A 24,513-nucleotide genomic window follows, 5' to 3' on the forward strand; every position below is an offset into this window, starting at 1 on the left:
TTTTTTAAGAATGAACTTTTGCCACTCTAAACTGTTTTCTTTGCCTATTACAATCTCCATTATATTCTTTAACATGTTAATAAAATGACATGTTTTCTATAAAGTCTACTCTGAGTCTCCCAATTTAAGCCATCTTTTACCAGTTGAACTACATGGCATTTACAACCTACATCAACATTTAGTATTATAGGCTCACAATAAACCCAGTGAGCTGTTTTATAATTATAATTATTATTATTATTATTATCATCCTACCTGATAGATGATGAATATGAGACATAGTGGGAATTCAGTGATTTTCCCAAAGTCACAAAGCTTGCAAGTATCAGAGTTTGGATTTGAACCCAGATAGTCTGACCCAGAATTTGTCTTCTGAATACTACCTGCTGCTAGCTTTTTTGTTGTTGTTAGATTCTTTCGGGTGTGTTTCATATTTTCCCAGCGATAACTTGTCCATATCCTTAACATCCAAATACAGGACTTGGTGCCTTCTTTGTAGTAGTTATCCAATCAATAACTTGTGATGGGTTATCTTTCTTGTACTACTAGAATCATCTTTATATCCATTTTCTGAATTCCCCAGGAGAGTAGCAGTAATTTGCACCTTTGGCCTAAGCACTTTACATGTAGTGTGTCACATATAAACCCCATGAGGTCAAGTATCTACTTACTATAATAATCTCTTTTTGCTTCTCAGTCTGAGAGAATTTGCATAGGTTGCCTAAGGTCACATACCTAATAAGCGGTGTAGTCAGGATTTGAATGGAAACCTTCAGCTAAAGTGCCTGCAAGCTTAACCATTGGACAACACCGCCCACAGTTTCTGCTCATTACATATTCATTAAAATAACCGACAATACTGTTTTCTGTTTCAATGAAAATAAATCTTCCTCTGTTCTTATATGCTTTTCATGCTCTTTCGGGTAAAATGGCTGTGAAATCGAAAAATGGCAAAACTCATACCATTTCTCAATTACCTAAAGGGATTATATTATGCTTTATTAATTCTGCCTTCCTACATGACTAGGAAACAAGTTTTCTTTTTAATCTCAATTTGGCAAATAAAATCAAGTTACATAAATGCTATTAAGCAAATGCACGTTTCTAAAGGCATCTTGACAAGACAATGATATATAAAGAGGTTCTTCAGGGTTCTTTCATTATGAACATTAAGAGATTCAGAATCCTTTGTCTCTACCTCGACTTAATAGGAAGTGCCAACTAATTCGATTCATATAGCACCTTCATGTGATTGAGGTATTCTTGCTGCTGAGCAAATTAAAAGCTTTCACCATAGACGGATATATCCCATTTTGGCATGTCTCAACTATAAGCTTCATTTTTATATCAGATCAGTGATTACTTGAGAGGGGACAGTTTATAGAACCAAAATTTGGTGAATGGTATTAAAATGCTACATCCCTGTGAAAAGTATTTTTTTAAAATAGGTGATAATTACTCTCAACAGAGAGTGATGCCTGAAAAATAAACTGTTAGAAAAGGTAGAAATAAAGAAATGCCAAATCTATTCATTATACAGCTTTTCAAAAAGCAAATCGAAATGATATATTGAAAGACATTTTCATCAAATACCATGAAAAAATTTCATTTGACTCTAGAGTCACAGTATCTGTGGTTGCCATTTTGACAACTTTAAGGAAATTTTTGTTCTCTCTCTGAGCATGTTTACATTTCATAGCCTTTAAAACTTGCAGACGAAAAGAGATTGAGGGCATTTCAACAGATAATCATTGTATCCCCTCTGTTGTAGATTGAGGGACAGGCGGAAATTATAGAGGATTTGGAACCAAGCTAAGTAAGTCTAACTCTGAACAAGGGAGCATTTGCTGTTTTGAAAGAGAGGCATACTGCATCGCATTTTAAAAAACCATTAGGCAGCTTTATTTTATGAGCAAGAAAAAAAAAGACTAAAATTGCCTACAATTTAAAGCTGGAAGTGAATTCAGATCACTTGAAGTGGGAAATTGTCTTTTATGATGTGACCCTAGTACAAGTGAGTATGATTCTTCTGAGGGCACTGGAGCTGAAAAAAATATGGTTATTAACTGTCTTTTTATAAAAGAAATGTCAAATTTATTACCTTATGACATAATAACCTGATGAAACATTTTCAAAAACTCAAGATTGTAGCTAATAACATCTAAAAGACAAATTGGAGTCTTTACTGCATGCCAACCCCAAAGTGAGAAAGAATGGCCATGAAGCACACTGATAGATTCTGAAGGTGGCTAATATATTTTGGCACTCTAACGTCAAATAACAATGGTATTCCGAACAAAGTGATGCTGAATTTACACTATTTCACACTAAGTGGCCCCAGTTTTTTAAAATGTGTGTAATTCTTTACAGCTTTTAAGGTAAAAATTGCATATTAATGAGAAATTTCCATCCAGTGCCTGATTTTAACTAATTAAGATCTGACATATAAAATCTGTACACTAGGAATCTTAAGAATTTGTAATCCTAAAACCTGTACAAGCAAAATTGAAATATTACACTGAAATGTAAAGAAAATGTCAGGAGGCTGAGTGTAGAGAGAGGTTAACATTCAGACATGGATAATAAATGCCCACATTCCAGAGTACTACATCTGGCAGTATTTAATTCCAGTTTTACAAACCTAAGTGAACACTTTCTGATACAATATGTCAGAATTAAGTAACTTTTAAAATGGCCAGCCGAAAGCTGTAAAACTGCCTCAAACCAACAATCAAAAAATTCTGCTTCCATAGAAGTGTATTTCATGAATGTTGGGAAAAGTAAGCATTGGGGAAAATAAATGTAGTTAGTATAGGAAATGAAGGTGGTTGATCATTCCAGAGTCACATATAGATAAAGTCAAGTGGTTCAATGATTTACCATTAAATCCTAAATATGTTGTGGCAGTTGAGACTTTTAAGTTTTATTATCTGCTTTAACAAATTCGGAACTTTGTGTGGGAAGCTAGATTGACCTTCCCCAAGGATTTTGCTACATATATAAATAGGTGGCTCTCAATGGAGCAACTGAAAGTTTATAAATGTTTGAAAGTGGGTCTAGTCTGAGTGTGCTAGATAAAAAATGAGTCTATTTCTGAAAATATAATTCAATGTAAGCTTTTATAACTCTGTGATACAGTACATAGTTCCTGGATAATTCATAGATTTCTATTAATAATTTCAAGAGGCTAAGCAACTTTTCACCTTTATGATTCTGAAGAAAAAATACGGCATTGCAACACATCCATTCCCCTTACAAAACCAAGCTTGGATATGCTAGAGTTCTAGAATTAAAAATCCACAATGACTATATTTGCAATGGTTGCTTCTAAATTGCCAGGCATAGTTTTGTATTCTTAAATTTTAAGATGGATAAAAGTTCACATTTGCATGCATTAATACATCAGCCAGGAACTAACTTTGGTAATTTTTGTGTTTGACTGCAGGATTTTATTAGACCAAATTGAATATGCAAATTAGACGAGGCTAGGTGGAGTAGACTTTGAAAACTCACCCAGAGTCCCCTAACTAATAATCGGAATTGCTGCCTTTGATGCTGAGTCTTACATAACACTGTTTGTCTTGTGCTGAAATAAATATACTGCAGTGAATGGATGGATTATTATCATCCCCAGTGAATTTACTTTTTTTTTTTTTTTACATTAAGTACGTATGTATGATACAGCCCTAAATGCAAACATTACATTGTTCTACATTCCTTTCAATGGCGTCATATCTTTACCAAGCTGGTTTTCAGTAGTTACTATGATAAAAGTAAGTACTTGGGAAAATAAGAGTGAGATAGGAAATAAAGGTGGTGATGTTCACTTTGATTTCAAGGATTGAGAGTTCAGGCCATGCCTAATAAGTACACTCTCCAGGGGCAAGTGATTGTAGTTATTTAGGAATGATTTTTTTTTTTCAATCTGTGTGTATTAGTCTTTCAAATGCCTGCAGTGTTGTTAGAATATTAACAAGTATTAAGTCGTTTGGACTTACTTACTTAATAAACAAAACCAAAATATTGCTTCCCACCTGGGGTGCCATGAAAAAATTACTGAGACCCTGAGGATGCTGGGACCAGAGTTACATGAGGAGCCCATAGGCAGTGACAAAGGATGGAGAATTCGGGTAGACTGCATTCGGGTTGCCATGCAAACGTAAAACCTACCTTTTAAAAATAAATATCACATGATTAAAATTATTCAAAAGAGACATCTGAGTTAGTGAAAGGTTAATGCATTTATGCAATTAAAGGAAGAAATTTACCAAAATACAAGGTTTTAAACCAGAATTCCTAATTTTTAAAACATATTAAATTTTTGCCCATGAACACAATCATTTCTTTTTCCATTGCTCTATTTGATTTTCAACATCAGGTTAGCAGTAAAGCATGGAAAGATATATATTTAAAGTCTGAGTTATACATGATTTGCTTTTGAGATAGAAGTATATTAGTTCTCATTATGTATGTCATACTAATTAAGAGCTGAGCTATGAAATGCAGTTTTATACAAACATACTTAAAGGTAATTTGCCTTATTTGGAATTAGGTCGGGGCTATTTCTTCATACCCAAAATAGGATGAGTAGATTCCATGATATGCTTTAACTATATAAGTAAAGTTATAATTGAGCTAGTTGGGCTATTCTGCATTATCCTTATTCAGGATAATGTTGTAAAATTTGTCTGATATTGTAGTCCAGATGCATTGGGAATCCTTAAGGGTGTAAAAGGCAATAAAATGAGGGAACATTTAGATGTTCTTATTTAATCAAAGATAGCATAGATTTAAAGAATGGATGTTCTTAATGAATAAGCCATAGTTTTTAGTAGATTTGACAGACAGAGTCTAGGTGTATCTAGGCTGTGCATGCCATGTGTATGTTTTCATTTTCCAAATAAGAAAACAAACATATGACATCTTTGGAAAGAAATAGGAAAGAATACCTTTCTGTGGCTGCACTAAAAATTGTGTACAATTTTCCTAATCCAATATTTGTTAGTACATGTGTTTCATAAAACAGTGAGGATAGAAAACAGTTCACTCATGCAAGCCAGGAAAATTTTCAACTTGTTTCCACCACTATTTTATATTGAGGAAAATCTTGCAGCAATAATTCACATGTCATGTTCCTTGGTTATTTTTCTTGATTTTTTTTTATTTTTCCAGACTTTATGAAGCGTTCTAAGTGAAGAAGATATTTTCAGTAAGGAACTTAAAAAAAAAAAAAAATAGATGCAAGTTTCTTCCAGTGTCCAGTCTGGCATTTAAGGAGTTTGGAAGTCATTATTCCCTTCTTCCTAATAAGAAAAAATAATAAAAAAGCTGAATGAACTAAAATCAACAACTTTTTTTAGATTTATTAGAAAATTGAGGTCTCAAGGCAAACCACAATCCCCAGCTTGGAGATGAGAAGGTGGAAACAGAAAATCACAACTTACTGGAAGAGACACCCATGAACAGAAACCTCTACAGGAGTCAGTATGGGGCAAGAAATCCTAAACTGTAACCAATGGATTGCTGCAGTCTCAATGTGGATAAGTTGGAGAGATAGTCCAGGGGGATTCAGTGTTAGGGAGCCCCCACACTTTTCTCAGTTTTGATTTCAGGAGTCTTATTAGTTTCTCACAGTGAGGATAAGAGGAAAGTCCTTTCTACTTTCAGAAAGTGGAGGGGAAAAATAGCCATTCTGAAAATTTCCCAGAGCATTCTGCACTTCATAACAAAGCCTGCCTTCAAGAGAAGCCATTTTACCAGCACCTAACTGACCTCAGGGAAGAAATACCCAATAATGTTTAAGAGATGGGAGAGATTACTGGGAAATTCTGTTGTTTCTTGTACTGTTCATAAAGTGGCATAGTGATATTTTAAAGAGAACTTGGGTTAATTGTAATGTATATTGCAAACCCACTCTCAACTACTAGAAAAAGTTTAAAAGGTTATAAACAATTGGTATGAATAAGAGATGATAAAAAATGAAATCATATGCTCAATTAAATTCAGAGAAGACCAAAAAAGAGTGAACAACAACAACAACAGAACAATAGCAGTGATTCGCAAATAATAAACAAATAAGGTAAATGTTAATTCCAACTATCTCAATAATCAGCTTAAATGTTGCTGATCTATATTCACCAGTTAAAAGACTGAGACAGAGAAGATGAAGCCAAAACAAAACTAAAGAACCACATATCATCATCAGTAGGAAATCCACTTGCAGTATAAATACATAGGTAAATTAAAGGTGAAGAATGGGGGAAAAAATGAAAGAATGGAAAAAGGTGTAGTATGTCAACATTAATAAAGAGAAAGTAGCAGTGGCCACGTTAATTTCAGACAAAGAAGACTTCAGAGGAAGGAGAATTATCAGGGATAAAGGTGGGGATTACAAAATGATAAAAAGGTCATTACTCTAAGAAGACCAAACACCCTTCATGGTGTAAGCACGTGACATCAGACCTTCAAAATACACACAAAAAAAACCTAATAGCACTGCAAGGAGAAATAGATGACTCCACTATTATAGATGGAGACTTAAACACCCCTCTGTCAGTAAATGGGCTACCAAGCAGAAATCAGTAAGGACATAGTTAAACTGAACCACACCATCAATCAACCGGATATTTTTGGCATCTATAGAATACTTCATCCAACAATAGCAGAATATACATTCTACTCAAGTTCACATGAAACATTCACCAAGATAGACCACATTTGGGCCATAAAACACACTTAACAAACTTAAATCCTAAATGTGTGCTCTCAGACCACACTGGAATTAAGGTAGAAATCAATAACAGAAATATAACTGGAAAATTCCATGATACTTGAAGATTAAACAAGTAGCCTTCTAAATAACATGAGTCAAAGAAAAACATCTCAAGAGAAATTTTGAAATATTTTGAATTAAATAAAAAAGCAAATACAACTTATACAAATGTGTGGGATCCAGTGAAAGTGGTGTATAGAGGGAAATTTTTAGCATTGAATGCATATATTAGAAGAAAGATATAAAAATCAGTAATCTGTACTTAGGAAACTAGGAAAATAAGAGTAATTTAAATCCGAAATAAGCAGAAGAAAAGAAGTAATAAAAATTAAAGTAGAAATTAATAAAGCTGAAATCAGGAAATCACAAAATAATCCAGTTAAGAAATGAGCAGAAGATATGAATAGACATTTTTCCAAAGAAGACATCCAGATGGCTAGCAGACACATAAAAAATGCTCCACATCACTCATTATCAGGGAAATACAAATCAAAATTACAATGTGATACCACCTCATACCTGTCAGATTGACTAGAATTAACAGCACAGGAAACAACAGTTGTTCTTCAAGGATGTGGAGAAAGGAGAGCCCTCTTAAACTGTTAGTGGACATGCAAACTGGTGCTGCCACTCTGGAAAACAGTATGGAGGTTCCTCAGTTACAAATAGAACTACCCTATGATCCAGAAATTGTACTACTAGGTATTTATCCAAAGGAACAAAAATATTGATTCGAAGGGGCACATGCACCGTGATGTTTATAGCAGAATTATGAACAGTAGTCAAATACGGAAGGAGTTCAAATGTCCATCAACTGTTGAATGGATAAAGAAGTTGTGTGTGTATATACATACATTTATATATATATAACAATATTACTCAGCCATGAAAAGAATGAAATCTTGCCATTTGCAATGATGTGGATGGAGCTAGAGTGTATTATGCTAAGCAAAATAACTCAGAGAAAGACAAATATCATATGATTCACCCAAGTAGAATTTAAGAAATGAAAGAGATGAGCACAGGGGGAAAAAGAGAGAGAGGCAAACCATAGAATAGATTGCTAACTATAGAGGACAAACTGAGGGGTACAGGTGTGGAGGTGAGTGAGAGGATAGATTAAATGGGTGATGAGTATTAAGGAGGGCACTTGTGATGAGCACTTGGTGTTATATGTAAGTGACGAATCACTAAATCCTACTCCTGAAACTAATATTGCACTATATGTTAACTAACTAGAATTTAAATTAAATCTTGAACTTTAAAATAAAATAAAATAAAATAAAATAAAATAAAATAAAATAACATAAAATCATAGAGAAAATCAAAGCCAAAAGCTAGTTATTTGAAAAGATTAATAAAATTGAAGAGCTTCTTGCCATACAAACTAAAAAATAAATTTTAAAAAATTTGTAATTATCAGAAATAAAAGGTAAACCATCATTACCTACCCACGGGCACTAAAAGGATAATAGAGAAATATTATGTACAACTGTATGCCCACAAATCTGATAATCTAAGTAGATGAATTCCTTCAAAGACACAATCTACCAAATTCACATGAGAAATAGATAATCTGATGCAACCCTGTATCTAATAAAGAATTGCATACATAATTAAAAATCTTCCAAATCAGAAAGCACTAGACTTAAATGGATTCACTGGTGAATTCTCCCAAACATTTAAAGAAGAAATTATACCACCTATATATATTCCGGAAAATACAAACAAAGGGAACATTTCTGTCCTTATTCTATAAGACCAGCATTTCAAATCAAAAACAAAGGCCTTACGAGAAAGGAGAACTAAAAATTAATATCTCTCATTAACACAGATGCAAAAATTCTCCACAAAATATTAGCAAATCGAATCTAATGAAAACAAATATGTGCAGCACAACCAAGTGGGAATTATTCCAAGTATGTCAGCCTGGTTTAATATTTGAAATGCAATTAGTTTAATCCATTACATCAACAGAGTAAAGCAGAAAAATGTAATGGTCATATCAATAAATGAAGAAAAAAGCATTTGACCAAATCCAACATTCATTTGTGATAAAATACCTCAGTAAACTAAGAATTAAGGTGAACGCACTTAACTTGATAAAGAATATCTTCAGTGCTTGCTTCTGCAGCAGAGTAAAATTTAAATGAAACAGAGAATATTAGCATGGTCCCTACATAAAGATGACACATGAATTCATGATATATATATTCCATATTTTTATGGTGACTATCATTGATAATACCATATTATATATTTGAAATTTGCTGCGAGAGTATATCTTAAGTATTCACACACACACACACACACACACACACACACACACACATAATAAATATGTTTGGTGATGGATGGATGTGTGAATTAACTCAGTTGTGGGAATCCTTTCACAGTGTGTACGTGTATCAAATCATCATGTACATTTTAAATATATTTCAATTGTGTAGTCAGCAAGGCAGTATGGTACTGGCACAAAAACAGACACATAGATCAATGGAACAGAATAGAAAGTCCAGAAATGAACCTACAACTATATGGTCAACTCATTTTCAGCAAAAGCAGAAAAGAATATCCAATGGAAAAGAGACACTCTCTTCAGCCATTGGTGTTGAGAATACTGGATGGCAACATGCAGAAGAATGAAACTGGACCACTTTCTTAACACCATACGCAAAAATAAATTCCAAATGGATGAAAGACCTAAAAGTGAGACAGAAAACAATCAAAATCCTAGAGGAGAACACAGGCAACAGCCTCTTTGACCTCAGCTGCAGCAACTTCTTACTAGACACGACACCGAAGGCAAGGGAAACAAAAGCAAAAAATGAACTATTGAGACTTCATCAAGATAAAAAGCTTCTGTACAGCAAAGGAAACAATCAACAAAACTAAAAGGCAGCCTATGGAATTGGAGAAGATATTTGCAAATGACATCTCTAATAAATGGTTAGTATCCAAAATCTATAAAGAACTTGTCAAACTCAACAACCAAAAAATAAACAACCCAGTTAAGAAATGTGCAGAAGATATGAACAGACATTTTTCCAAAGAAGACATCCAGATGGCTAAGAGGAACATGAAAACACGCTCAACATAATTCATCATCAGGGAAATACAAATCAAAACCACAATGAGATATCACCACACACCTGTCAGATTGGCTAAAATTAAGAACACAAGAAACAATAGGTTTTGGCCAAGATGTAGAGAAAGGGGAACCCTCTTGCACTGTTGGTGGGAATGAAAACTGGTGCAACCATTCTGGAGGTAGGGAGGTTCCTCAAAAAACTAAAATAGAACTATGCTATGATCCAGCAATTGCACTATTAGGCATTTGCCCAGGGGATACAAAATACAGATTCAAAGGGGTACCTGCACCCGAGTGTTTACAGCAGCAGCAATATCAACAAAACCAAACTATGGAGAGAGCCCAGATGTCCATCAATTCATGAATGGATAAGGAAGTTGTGGTATGTGTGTACACACACACACACACACACAGAATGGGATATTACTCAGCCATCAAAAAGAATAAAATCTTGCCATTTTCAATGACATGGATGGAGCTAGAATATATTATGCTAAGCAAAGTAAGTCAATCAAAGAAAGACAAATACCATATGGTTTCACTCACCAAGAATATCTAAATAAATAGGAATGCATTCCATGTTCATGGCTAGGAAGAATGGATATTTTGAAGATATCAATTCTTCCTGATTTGATGTATACATATAATGTAATTCCAATCAAAACTCTAGCACACAATTTTGTGGATATCAGTAAACTTACTTCAAAGTTTACATGGAGAGACAAAAGACCCAAAATAACCAACACACTATTGGAGTAAAAAAACAAAGCTGGAGGAGTTATAATACCTTATTTCAAGACTTACCATAAGGCTATAGTAATCAAGACAGTGTGATATTAGCAAAATGATAGACAAATAGATAAAAGGTATGGAACAGAGAGCTCAGAAATAGACCTACACAAATAGGATCATTTGATATTTGACAAAGGAACAAAGGTAATTCAATAGAGAAAGTATTGTCTTTTCAACAAATGGTGTTGAAACAACCGAACATCCATATGCCAAAAAAAAAAAAAAAATCTTGACACAGAACTTAAAATTTTCATGAAAATTAACCAAGGTGGATTATAAACCTAAAAGTAAAATGTAAAACTATAAAACTCCTAAAAGACAAAATTGGAGAACATTTAGGTGTCTTTGGGTTTGGTGATGATTTTTCAGATGCATTACCACAGTTGTGAATGAAAGAGTTTGTGAGTTGGACTTCATTAAAAGTAAAATTTCTAGGGGCACCTGGGTGACTCAGTCAGTTGAACATCCAACTCTTGATTTTGGCTTAGGTCATGATCCCAGAGTCGTGGGATCAAGCCTTATGTCAGACTCTGCAAGAAGCATGGAGCCTCCTTAGGATTCTTTCTCTCACTCCCTCCACCCCTTTCCCCTGCTCACATGCACTCTTTCTCTCTCTCTCAAAATTAGAAAAAAAAAAAAATGAAAACTTCTGGTCTGTATAAGACACTATTAAGAAAAATAAAAGATAAGACAGCAACTGGGAGAAAATTTGCAAACACATATCTGAGAAAGCACTGTACCCAAAATATAAAAAGAATGCTTAAACATAACAATAAAAAAACAACCCCAATAAAGCATAGACTAAAGATCTGAGCACATACCTTATTGAAGAACATATACAAGTGGCAGAGAAGTATAAGAACAAAAATGGTGACAAGATGTTATCAGGAAAATGCAAGTTGAAATGAAAATGAGATACCAGTGCATACCTATTACAGTAGCTGCAATCCAGAACACGGACAACACCAAATGATGATGAGGATAAAGGGGAATGAGGACTCTCCTTCATTGTTCATGGGAGTGCAGAATGGTACAGCCAACTTTGGAAGACAAGTTGGCAGTGTTTTACAGAACTAAACATACTCTTACTATCAGATCCAATACTTGTGCTCCTTATTATATACACAAACGAATTGAAAACTTATGTTTACACAGAAATGTGCACACCGTGGCTCTCAGAGCTTTATTCATCATTGCTAAAGCTTAGAAGAAACCAAGATGTTCTTCATAGGTGAATGAATAAACAAACAGTGGTATATCTATACAAAGGAGTATTATTCAGTCTGTGATAAAAAGAAATGAGCTAGCAAGCCACAAGAAGATATGGAAAAACTTTAGATGCATATTGCTAAGTGAAAGAAGCTAACTGTAAAGGCTACATACTGTATAATTCCAACTATATGGCAGAATAAAAAGATGAAACAATGAATATACTTGAAAGATCAGTTGCCAGGTGTTTGGTGGGGAGAGAGGGAGGAAAAGATGAAGAGGTGAAACACAGGGGATTTTAGAGCAGAGAAACTATCCTGGACAATACTGTAATGGTGGATGCATGTCATTATAAATTTGTCAAAGTCCGTGGAATACACAAGGGAAAGAATGGACCCTAATGTAAACTATGGACTTTACTTAATAATTATGCATCAATGTTGGCTCATTCATTAACTGTAACAAATGTACTGCACTAATGCAAGGTGTTAATAATAGGTGAATTACATGTGGTAGGGGGGAGGAGGAGGAGGAGGGAGTATAGAGAACTCTGTGATTCCTTTCAACTTCCTTTAAGCTTAAAACTGCTCAAAAACATAAAGCCCATTATTATTACTTTTTTTTAATGGGCGCAAGATCAAGCAATCCCTTAAGACTTTCATCTCTATTTAGGCTGTATAAGGACTACATCCAGGCTGTCTCATTTGCCACATATTTGTATTTACCAACAATCCATATGGTGAAGTAATGTTCTCTATGAACATGAACAGGCAGAAACTCATGGCATCAGTTGGTGCGAATGTGGTCACCTAACTCTCCTTTGCAATTCACTCTGGCTACTTCTATTTTTAACTCTATTCAAGGGTGTAATGCATGAGTGTTCCTTCCATTGAAGAATTCAGTGTTGGGGCAGATAAAGGTAACTAACATACTGATTCCTCAGAGGGTACTAAATTTACCTGACAACCAGCTCTTAAATAGGAAAGCTTCATAAAAGAAGCCTCTTTTACTATTAACTCACAATTCATGGTTTGAAACCACGTATCTCAGTAACAATACTAAAATGTCACAGGAAAAAAGGAATACGTTTAATTAGAAAATATTTTAATAGCTTTGATTTAAAGCTACAAATATTTAACCTAAGAAAAGGTTTATATATAAATATATATATTTATATATAGGTTATATAAAGGTTTATATATATATATATATATATTTTTTTTTCATTCTTTCATAGTAAAAGCCATGAAGGGAATAGCAGCTATGATGAATTATGACAATGATGTCTGTAGAAAAAAAGATCCATTGGTGTTTAAATGAAGAGATCTTTCACATACTGATACAGTTGAGGAGAATAGAAGTTATCACTCAGAAAAAATAGTATGGTCACTTTTAGAATTATATATATATATATGTTTTTTACTGGTACTCCATTACATTCACTACTATTCTGATCCGTGTGGGAATCAGAGCAACTGAAAATGAGATACAGTACCAATCAGCCTCTAATACCCTGTGTCCCTGCTCTACTCACAGCATACAAAATATTTTACTTACTTGAAACTGACAGGTTTGAGCAAATTAGAAGAAAAGGAATAGACCTTCAGAGTCAACAGAAATATCTGATCACTTAATTCAAGAGTCACCTATTGAGGTGAATTTTGTGAATCATATAATCGTAGTGACTTTCTTTTTCTTCTTTTTTGGTTCAAAAGAATTGAACCCTATTGATATATGACTCCACAGAAAGAAAATGAGTTGTGTTTAATTGTGTGTGTGGGGGGGGGGGGGGGAAATTTGCACATGGTTTAAATATATTCTTCCTCATGCTATAACACATATCATTGTACTGATAGTATTGCATTCATCTGTTTCAAGGTAGTGGCCAGCACTTCCTGTATGTCAACTCATCTGGCCCCAAAGAAGGCTACACGGCAAGAATCACTACTTCCCAGTACTTTCCAGCAAGCCTCGGAGTGTGTACTGTTCGGTTCTGGTTCTACATGGTTGATCCCAGGAATATGGGGATATTAAAGGTACAGAAGGAAGGGAGAGATTTCTGTTTCACTGAAATATTCATAGAATGTGTTTAAACATTTTTTCTTGTTAAATCACACAACACCAATGCTGATTCCATTAATCTCTCGTTTCTTTCTGGGACAGTGGGACTCTGGCAAGCAGTCCTGTCATTCATCTTAATCTCATTCAAGATTTATCTCATTCATGGCTGCCACCTGAACTCAATTATGGTGCATGCTATTTAAAAGATCATCTAGAGATAAAAGAGTATGGGCATATTGTGCATGAGTCCTCTACTAACAATTTAGATAGGGAAAATGAAGAACTGTGATGGGAGGGATAATGATAAAAAGAATTTTCTTCCCCAAACAAGGTAAAGGCAAAGACATTTAAGATCTTCAGCATATGTCAGCTTACCCTAAAAACAGTAGGCTTGCTCCCTTTTTGATTAATTTAAGACAAGAATCTGCCTCAAACACAAATGTCTTTGAAGAAGCAGGTTGCTACATTTTTAGTTCATCATATGAAATATCAGCAAGCTTTTCAATCAGCCAGAAGCAATTTTGAAATCTTGATTTCTAATTGAAAGATTATACATCAGAACACAGAACCTGGTGTTATTGCTTTGTAATTATACAACCACCTGTTGTCTGAATAAATATAATTGGAATCATTGACTTTATCTCAAACATTGTCCCTTGTAAACAATAGCACTTGGTAAGTGATTCCTATCTTTCAGGCTGGGTATTTAAACTTTGTATGCGCTCTCCCTTTTGATTCTTCCATTCACCTCATGAAGTAGAGTATTTTCCCCAATTTTACAATACAAAAACTAGCCGTTGATAGAAAAGAGAGCTTTTCAAGTAAAAATATAGAGAATTTGTACTGATTCTACATGGATGTCTATTTTCCTAAAGAGAAACCAGTAAAAAACAACAGAGAGAGATTCATTATTAACAGTTTCAGAAGGTGAGTAAATGAAGATCTTGTGAGGATTTTGGATTTTTTTTTTCATTGTTTTTATATACAATATATGAAAACTCAGTAGATTGGTCTATTGTTTATGTTAAAACGCTCTTTATTCAAAAAGAGCATCCTTATTTCTTTTTTTTTTTTTTTAATGTTTACTTACTTTTGAGACAGAGAGAGACACAGCATGAGCAGGGAAGGGGCAGAGAGAGAGAGGGAGACACAGAATGTGAAGCAGGTTCCAGGCTCTGAGCTGTCAGCACAGAGCCCGACGCGGGGCTCGAACTCACGAACTGTGAGATCATGACCTGAGCCAAAGTCGGACACTTAACCGACTGAGCCACCCAGGCGCCCCAAGAGCATCCTTATTTCTTGTAGCTGTTCACCAGCTAGTTAGTACTACAGACTAAAAGTCCCCCACCACCACCAAATTCATATGTGAAATCCTAAGACAGCTATTTCCATTACCCATTGCTTTTAGCCATGTTTCTATAAATATGTAAACTTTGAAAAGAAACATTGCCCTCAAGTCTTGATTTTTGAGACCTTGCTCTTGGTGACTATCGTTTTTTCTAACCAGAGAGCGGCAGGTAAGTGTAGCAATGCTTTTATGCTCCAGGTAATCTTCAGACAGGTCTCCTGAGAAGAATAGGGGAAATTATAAAGCCTGACATCTGCCGCTTGTGGAGAAATCACCCTCCCGTACTACAAATTGTTTTGATAGGGTTGACCATCATTGTAGGTTGCTTTTCCCACCCCGACAGCTGACTCAAGGCATAGCCTTCTCCAATAGTTGGTGCAGGTGATAGGAGGATTTGTCTTTCTTCTGTATTATGAGGCACAAGGTTGTAGGCTGGATTTGGGTTATTGGAGGCCATCTTTCCCAACGTGGGGGGAGATATTGAGAAAGAAGCTAATCCAGAGAAGGACTCTGACTGAAGAAAGAGGAAGAAACAGAATGGTTTTTGCTCTGTTCAAATCCTGGATCCTACTGTGTCTGAGCCAATAAAATTCTCTTTTTGTTACTTGCTACTGAAAAGTCCTAAGTGTAACAGAAATCTAAGAGAAATTGTTTTCATGATGTATCCTTATGTCGCTGATGAGCATAAGGAAAAGTCTCACTTTCTCAACTATTGGTCTGGAAAATCTTGTGTGTATATATATATATGTGTGTGTGTGTGTGTGTGTGTGTGTGTGTGTATACACATATACATTTATATATTTATATATGTATATGTATGTGGTTCTGAAGCACATGGTATAATTATGCTCGTCTGAAACTTTTTTTTAACATTTTTTAATGTTTATTTATTCTTGACAGAGAGAGAGACAGAACGTGAGTGGGGGAGGGACAGAACCAGAGAGGGATACAGAATCTGAAGCAGGCTCCAGGCTCTGAGCTGTCAGCACAGAGCCTGATGCGGGGCTCAAACTCATGAGCCATAAGATCATGACCTGAGCCGAAGTCGGATGCTTAACCAACTGAGCCACTCAGGTGCCCCTGAAACTATTTCTTAAGTTAATTACATAAATCCTTTAGAAAGGATATGGCAAAGAAAATACCTAAGGTGAAGATTTTTAGTAGAGAGCCTAGGAGGCAATACAAATAGCAAGGCACTCCTAAGAGAGATTTAAAATTGTAGTTTGTGGTAGGATGCTTTCTGGTCCGCACAAATTTTATGTAATTGTATTAAGCGCTAGGCATCCCTAGCCCTTCTGTGTTTTGTTCTGTATCCCAGAGAACTCCACTTCCCAAGCTCCTTTGCTCTCTGCTTTCCTGCATGGGTTTGGCCAGTGGAAGGCACTGGCCAAAGATCTGAGAGCAGGAAGACTAGACAGGCCTTTCTCCTCCCCGTATCCTTTCCTCCCCCTCTTCCTCCTTTCTCCCTCCTCTTCCTCCTCCTCCTGTTCTACCCTTCCCCTCCTTTCTCATGTCCTTTGTCTAGGCTGAGTTTCTAACTGCATTCCATTTATGACCCAGACAAGCCCTCCCTCCACTAAGTGTGGCTGCCAGACTCCATCTTCTAAGCAACTCAGTTTCAGTGACTACCTACTACCTCCCTTTGACTCTAGTTTTAGAAGTGAGACTATGTTCCTAGAATACTTCATGATTTCCTTGGTGATTTCTCACCTTTTCCATAAGCTTTGTGACCAGTTCTCTACATTAAGATTTCTCTAATGAAATCCTGTCATTTGCAGCAACATGGATGGAACTGGAGGGTATTTTGCTAAGTAAAATAAGTCAGTCGGAGAAAGACAGATATCATGTTTTCACTCACATGTGGAGCTTGGGAAACTTAACAGAAGACCATGGGGGAAGGGAAGAGGAAAATAGTTTCAAACAGAGAGGGAGACAAACCATAAAAGACTCTTAAATACAAAGAGCAAACTGAGGGTTGGGGGGGGGGGGGGGGGAGAGGGGAAAATGGGTGGTGGGCATTAAGGAGGGCACTTGTTGGGATGAGAACTGGGTGTTGTATGTAAGCAATGAATCACAGGAATTTACCCCCAAACCAAGAGCATAGTGTGTACACTGTATGTTAGCTAACGTGACAATACATTATATTAAAAAAAATTAATAATAAATTTTTAGAGTGTCAAAATAAAGAAGAAATACATTAGATTAGTTTATATTTTCTAGTTTGGCCCTATCTGGTATAAGTGCCCGCCCCAAAGAAAACACAAATCTTTTGAAGATATTAACTTGTAACATAATGAAAACATTTGACTGAAGCCCAGTCAGTTTAAATTTGTCCTCCTTATAGTAACTTATTAAAAACTTGCCCTTCAGCTGGGGAAGACAGAAAACACAGTTTTAAAAAATGCAAATATGAAAACCTCAATTTGTGATACAATACTCTGGAGCAAATAAAACAGTTTTCTGTAATAAATAGTTACTCATGGTCTGCTGAGAGAGTTATTTTACACTGAATGGTAGGAAAGTCTCTCTGAGAAAGATGACATTTGATTTTAGGCTTAAAAAAAAAGAAGGAGCCAGCCTTGTGAACATCTGGAGTAAGAATGTTCTAGGAAGACAGAACAGGCTAGTGAAAAAGCTCGACGTAGAAGGTATCTGAAGGCCAGTATAGCCGGAGCAAAATAAACAAGAGAGAACGAGATGATGAAACAGGCAAGATCCAGCTCATGTATGTGGGGCCTTGTAGGGACACAGGAAATTAGATTTTATTCTAAGAACCATAGGAAGTCATTGGAGACGGTCTTGGTCCTCTTGGACTGCTATTACAGGTTACTGCGTACTGGGTGATTTAAACAACAGAAATTTACTTCTCAGGATTCTAGAGGCTGAGAAGTCCAAGTTTGAGGTACTGACCAATTTGGTGCCTGGTGTGGACCCTCTTCCTGGTTTGCAGATGTTGCTTCTCGCTGTGTGCTCACCTGACACAAAGAGAGATCATCTCTCACATGTCTCTTCTTATAAGGACATTCATCCCATTCATGGGGCCTCTACCCTAATGACCTAATTGCCTCCCCAAAACCCCACCTCCAAAAATCAAAACATTGGGGTTTGGAGCTTTGATAGTGAATTGGGGTTGGGGGGACATGTTCAGTCCGTAGCAAGAGTATTAAATTGTGGAATAATATAGCCTCATTTGAAAGTTTAAAAGATCCAGGGTGCCTGGGTGGCTCAGTCGGTTAAGCGTCCAACTTCAGCTCAGGTCACGATCTCACGGTCCGTGGGTTCGAGCCCCACGTCGGGCTCTGGGCTGATGGCCCAGAGCCTGGAGCCTACTTCCGATTCTGTGTCTCCCTCTCTCTCTGCTCCTCCCCCGTTCATGCTCTGTCTCTCTCTGTCTCAAAGATAAATAAACGTTAAAAAAAAAATTAAAAAAAAAAAAAACGAAAGTTTAAAAGATCTGTCTGGCTGCTGTGTGGGAAGGGGTGGGGACTGGTGGGTGGGAGGAGGCCAGACGTAGCAGGGCAACAGGAGGCGAGTTAGAAGACGATTTCTAGGAGTCCAGAGCAGAGAAGATGTGGCTTCATTTACAGTGAAGTCTAGGGATAAACTGGTAAGCAATTTCTACACATGATGAATATTTAGATCTTCACTGGCATAGATTATTTTCTAAATAAAACACGCTCTAATTTTATTAGCGTATTAATGAAGAGTAGTATATAAAGCCAAAGTAGATAAGACACGTACAGTCAATGAGATCAAGGTGAAATTCAATTATGATTTTTATTACATTTTAGAATAAAAAGTCAAAGAATTCAGATTTATCCCAGCCTGCAAAGTTGGCAAAATAGTCTGCATAAAGAAGGCATGTGTTTTATAGAAAGTAGGAACCCTGATCTAAAGGAGTAATATTTGGAATAGTAAATGGATAATATTCGGAATAATAAAATGTTCATATAGACATCAGTGTTCTTTGATTCAAAGTCTTGGGAAATAAGAGAATAATAGTAAAACATACTTTATTTTCGAGGTCAGTTTTTTTCTGTCTTTCAATTACCTACCTACATACAAAATTAAAAGCACTCCTTAAAATGGTGCTGGCCACATTTTGATCCACGTTGCTAATAGAGCCCTGAGTGAACCAGATAATTTCCCGTGAGATTACTTAGTTCCATTAGTTCAGCTTCCTAGCTTCTGGCTTGTTTTGAAATTTAGCTAATTCAGGTGAGTTATTTAATATCTACAAAAAGCAGTAAAGTTTGTCACAGGAAAAGAGAATTTCTTTAAAAATGACCGATATCCTTTTATTATTCCAGACTCATTTTTAAAGACACAGAAAGGAAATGAGGGAACTTTTGGAACTGATACTTTTCATAACATTTTTTTGTCATTTACAGAAATTTCTAATTGCTCAGGGGGAAAAAAATGAACTACTTCCTAAAACTTCCTTCAGCAATAACAGATGAATTAATACATCTGAATGGACTTCAAGAAGCCGATTGTTCATATTTCAGAGAAGTTGGCCTACTGTGATAAGATGATCTTTACCTTAGAGTTGAGTTTTAGACCCAAATGATTTCTGCTAAAACCTATGGAAATTACCGTGTAGAAGTTCCACTCAGGAAACTATTGTTCTTGTGGGACCATGCTTGTGAATTTTGTCTTGTTTTTTTTTTTTTAATTTTTTTTTTTAACGTTTATTTATTTTTGAGACAGAGACAGACAGAACATGAACGGGAGAGGGTCAGAGAGAGCGGGAGACACAGAATCGGAAGCAGGCTCCAGGCTCTGAGCCATCAGCCCAGAGCCCGACGCGGGGCTCGAACTCACGGACGAACTCACGGACCGCGAGATCTTGACCTGAGCCGAAGTCGGCCGCTTAACCGACTGAGCCACCCAGGCGCCCCTGTCTTGTTTTGTTTTAATGTGACATTTAGGAAGATAGTAAGAGCAGAGGGAAAAAAAAGACTGGGAAAAATATCAGATGGTTACTATGTGCCATACACTGAAGTCCTAGATAGATAGATTAGATAGATAGATCAATCTAATCTTCACAGCCTCCAGTGAGGCAGATACTGACATTATGTACATTTTAACACAGGAGGAAAATGAGATCAAGAAAGCTCCAGGAACTTGTGAAAGGTCATAGAGCTAGGAGATGGCAGGCCAGGGTGTCCCCAGATCCAGTGGCTCCAGTCTGCACTTTTAATTACTCTGCTACACTGCCTCTTAGAACTAGATGGTTACTTTTACGGTACATTTTACGCTCTATATTTTTATTATTAAAACTCATATTTTCAGGGCACCTGGGTAGCTCAGTTGGTTAAGTGTCCAACTTCGGCTCAGGTCATGATCTCACAGTTCATGGTTGGAACCCTACATCGGGCTCTGTGCTGACAGCTCAGAGCCTGGAGCCTCCTTCAGATTCTGTGTCTCTCTCTTTCTCTGCCCCTCCCCTGCTTGCACTGTCTGTCTCTCTCAAACATTAAAAATGAACATTAAAAAAACCCAAAGTCATATTTTATTTTGCACCAATAGTTATTCTCTAAAAGGTACTTTGCATATTTTATAATTCTGCATATTGTAGTTTTCAGAATAAATTCAGATTGAATTGCAAGTTTTACAAAAAAATGACATAATCGTTATTTAAATGGTCAGATGTACCTCCTTAAATGTGTAGTGTGTGTGAGATGCCATGGGGGATGCCTAAGGTATTTGTCTTACGTATCATTTAATCCTTCTTTTCTGTTGTTTCTAGTGATTAACTTTTATTTTTTAATTTTTATTTATTTTTGAGAGAGAGAGACAGTGTGAGCAGGGGAGGGGCAGAGTGAGGGAAACGCAGAATCTGAAGCAGGCCCCAGGCTCTGAGCTGTCAGCACAGAGACTGATGCAGGGCTCAAACCCACCAACCGCGAGATCATGACCTGAGCACAAGTTAGCCGCTTAACCAACTGAGTGAGCCACCCATGCGCCCTGAACCGTTGTATTTTTTTAACAATGTCCTCCCTGAGAATAGACTCAAGTGTCTTCCTATATAATATCAGTATCCTTTATTTTAATTTGATAGGTCTCATTGATTAGAAGAGAAAGGTAAGATTATATCCGTGTGCCAGGCATTTTGTTAGGTAGTTTACCACTTAGGCCCCTGTGATTGGCTACATATAGGAGAGTGGGTCAAACACACACGTGTTACCTCTCACATAGTAAGAATCACAGGCTTATGTGAACAGCCTAGCAAAGGTAGGCATGCAGATGTTTACAGCAATGATACTTTAAATAAATTTTTTTTAATGTTTATTCATTTTTGAGAGACAGAGTGTGAGCAGGGGAGGGGCAGAAATAGGGAGACACAGAATCTACAATCTGAAGAAGGCTTCAGGCTCTGAGCTGTCAGCACAGAGCCGGATGCAGGGCTCGAACTCACAAGCCGTGAGATCATTACCTGAGCCAAAGTCGGACGCCCAACCGACTGAGCCACCCAGGTGCCCCAGCAATGATACTTTGATAGCTCTGTGCTGACTTGTGCTGTGTATCTTCCATTGTAGAATATAGAAAAATTAACTTTGGGATGGTAAAAACACTTGCCTAAGTTGCTGTTAAATTATAAATGATGAGGCTGGAAAATTACCACAGAGAATGCAATGGTTGACGCTTGAGAGATGGAGCTAATCTAAGCTGACCTTCAAATTAGACTTTCCCTCTAGAATATAATAAGAGCATCAAAAGAAGAGTGACCTCAAGTCAAAGAGCTGTGCTGCTAAATATTAAAATCAAGTCACAGTTTTAAGACAGAGATGTGGGAATTTGCCGGAGAAGGTATTTCTTACACCTGCCTGCGAACGGACTCGGTGCAAAGTCACCTTGAGGAAGAACCAAAAGTCAGCTTTGCCTAGAAGTCTGAGTCCCAAGCTGAATATGACTTCTTAAAAAAAAAAAAAATTAACATAGTCAAAGATAAAGCAACCTTCTTTTACATTTTTATTTTGAGAAAGCTGTCAATGTCTTATAGACCCTGACTTTAATGTTTTGCTTAGGAAGCCCTTTCCTGTCATAAAGTAACAAAATATTCTCATTAGTTTTAGTTATTACTACGTAATTTTGATTTCTAGACTTAACTAATTAAGCCACTTATAATTCATTTTGTGTATATATGGCGAGAGGTTAGAAGCTCATTTTTGTTTGAGAAGGTATATTACTTTGCCAGGGCTGCCTTAACAAAATACCACAGACTGGGTGATTTATGCAACAGAAATTTATTTTCTCACACTTCTGGAGGCTAGTGGTCCAAAATCAAGGTATAGGCAGGTTTGATTTCTTGAGTCCTCTCTCCTTGGCATACAGATGATTGCCTTCTAGACATGGCCTCATGTTGTGTTTCCTCTGTGTGTGTCCCCCATATGTCTTCCTGTGTCCAAATTTCCTCTTCTTATGAGGACACCAGCAAGATTAGATTAAGGCCCATCTTAATGGTCTCCTTTTAATGTACTCACCTCTTTAAAGGCCCTATCTGCAAATACAGTCATCTTTTAAAGTACTGAGGTTTAGGGGTCAATATATGAACTCTGTGTGGGGGCATATTCAGTCCTAACATGTTTTGCTCATACATTTCAGAAACTGTGCATGGGTGGTACACTTTTTTTAGTTCCTAATTGAAAAAAAAATGTGTATGTGTGTATGTGTATATATACACATACACACACACACCTATATTACAAGGGTGATTTGATTGTTCTTGGTTCGAAATTAGTTTTTCTTAAGTAATTGAAGGCATTGCTGCAATGTATTCTGACATCCATTATCCACCTGCCTTATAGAAGACCAATGTCTGATTATTTCCCCTCCAGGATTTTTACATATTTTACTTTTCTCTCAGGAAGTGGGTAAATATTCTTTTTATCCTTGGAGTTCATAAATCCCTACAGAAATTGGATGGGTCCTTATTTTTCATCTCAGGGAGATTTTCATCTGTAATTTATCTGATTATCTTCTTCTAGAAAAGTCTATGAAATACATGTGGAAAATTCTGTATCTATCCTTGCTAACCCTTCATAAATATTCTCAAAGTTTCTCTGTCTTGGTTCTCTGGTATTGTGGTCTTAGAAGGATCGCTTTGTTTCATTTTCCAATCTACTGTTTGGAATTTAATCTGCATTGATTCTGCGAGTCAGTTCTCTGAGGGTTTTGTTTTAGGAATAATTTTGTTAATTTCTAGGAACTCTAAATGCTTCTTTTTCCTATCAGCCTGTTCTATTTTATAGAAATGATGGATGCCCAAATATCACAAGGAAATTAATGATATTTCTTTATTTTCTTTCACATTTATTCTGTTAGCAGCCATCCTCATGGTGTTCAGTATTCTGTTGAATATAATGTCTCTCCTTAAGAATTTTTCTCCATTCTCAGGTTATTTACTATCAGTTTTCTGTTCCTATATGTAGATAAATCTGGGCTGAATACTATTACTGTATGTATTTTATTGCCTCAGGCTCAATAAGAAACTTTGTTCCCCGAGCAGGGAATACGTGTTCTGATTCAAGATCTCTGGTTTTTTGCTCTAGTGTAAAGGTGCACTGGTAGCTTCTTTATTTGTTGGAGGAGGTAAACTTCTTCATAGCAGTCATAAGAGACTATCATCTCACTTCTGGGGTCCCTTTGTCCCCTCGTGGAAACTCATGAGTGAGTTTACCCGCCCTGGGTGTTCTAGCTATGAATGCTAGAATCAACAGCTTCTCACACAAAGGATTGACCTAGGTTTTTATTTATTTTTTATTTTTATTTTTTTAACATTTATTTATTTTTGAGACAGAGAGAGACAGAGCATGAACAGGGGAGGGGCAGAGAGAGAGGGAGACACAGAATCTGAAACGGGCTCCAGGCTCTGAGCCGTCAGCACAGAGTCCCACGTGGGGCTCGAACTCACGGACCGTGAGATCGTGACCTGAGCCGAAGTCGGACGCTTAACCGACTGAGCCACCCAGGCGCCCCTAATCTAGGTTTTTAGAAAGTTCTCTGATTAATTTGGTGACACATGCACAGCTCCTTCAATTTGTTCTCCACCAGTTCGGGTTATTCTGAAATTCTGCTGGGAACACTTTCTTGTTCATCTTTATTTCACCTATGTGTTTGTAAGTGTCTCAATTTTGTGTATTTTAATCAGTTTCCCTTTGGTTTAAATTTTTTTTTTTTACATTTATTTATTTTTGAGAAACAGAGTGAGACAAAGCGTGAGCAGGGGAGGGGCAG

The 24,513-nt window shown here is 36.5% G+C and overlaps 1 protein-coding gene and 1 non-coding gene across 2 annotated transcripts in view; both read left to right on the top strand.

The window, feature by feature from the left end:
• MALRD1 (MAM and LDL receptor class A domain containing 1) overlaps positions 1 to 24,513 on the top strand; it is a 788,164-nt gene that overhangs the window by 581,096 nt on the left and 182,555 nt on the right. The window contains exon 33 of the mRNA XM_049626634.1: positions 13,743 to 13,900. Coding sequence (XP_049482591.1) covers positions 13,743 to 13,900 — 158 coding nt within the window. The remainder of the gene's footprint in view (positions 1 to 13,742; positions 13,901 to 24,513) is intronic.
• Positions 8,895 to 8,997, top strand: LOC125920506 (U6 spliceosomal RNA). Its single transcript, XR_007457095.1, has one exon. It is a non-coding gene; the product is annotated as a U6 spliceosomal RNA (small nuclear RNA).

This window comes from Panthera uncia, chromosome B4 (assembly GCF_023721935.1).
Source record: "Panthera uncia isolate 11264 chromosome B4, Puncia_PCG_1.0, whole genome shotgun sequence".
Taxonomy (NCBI): Eukaryota; Metazoa; Chordata; class Mammalia; order Carnivora; family Felidae; genus Panthera; species Panthera uncia.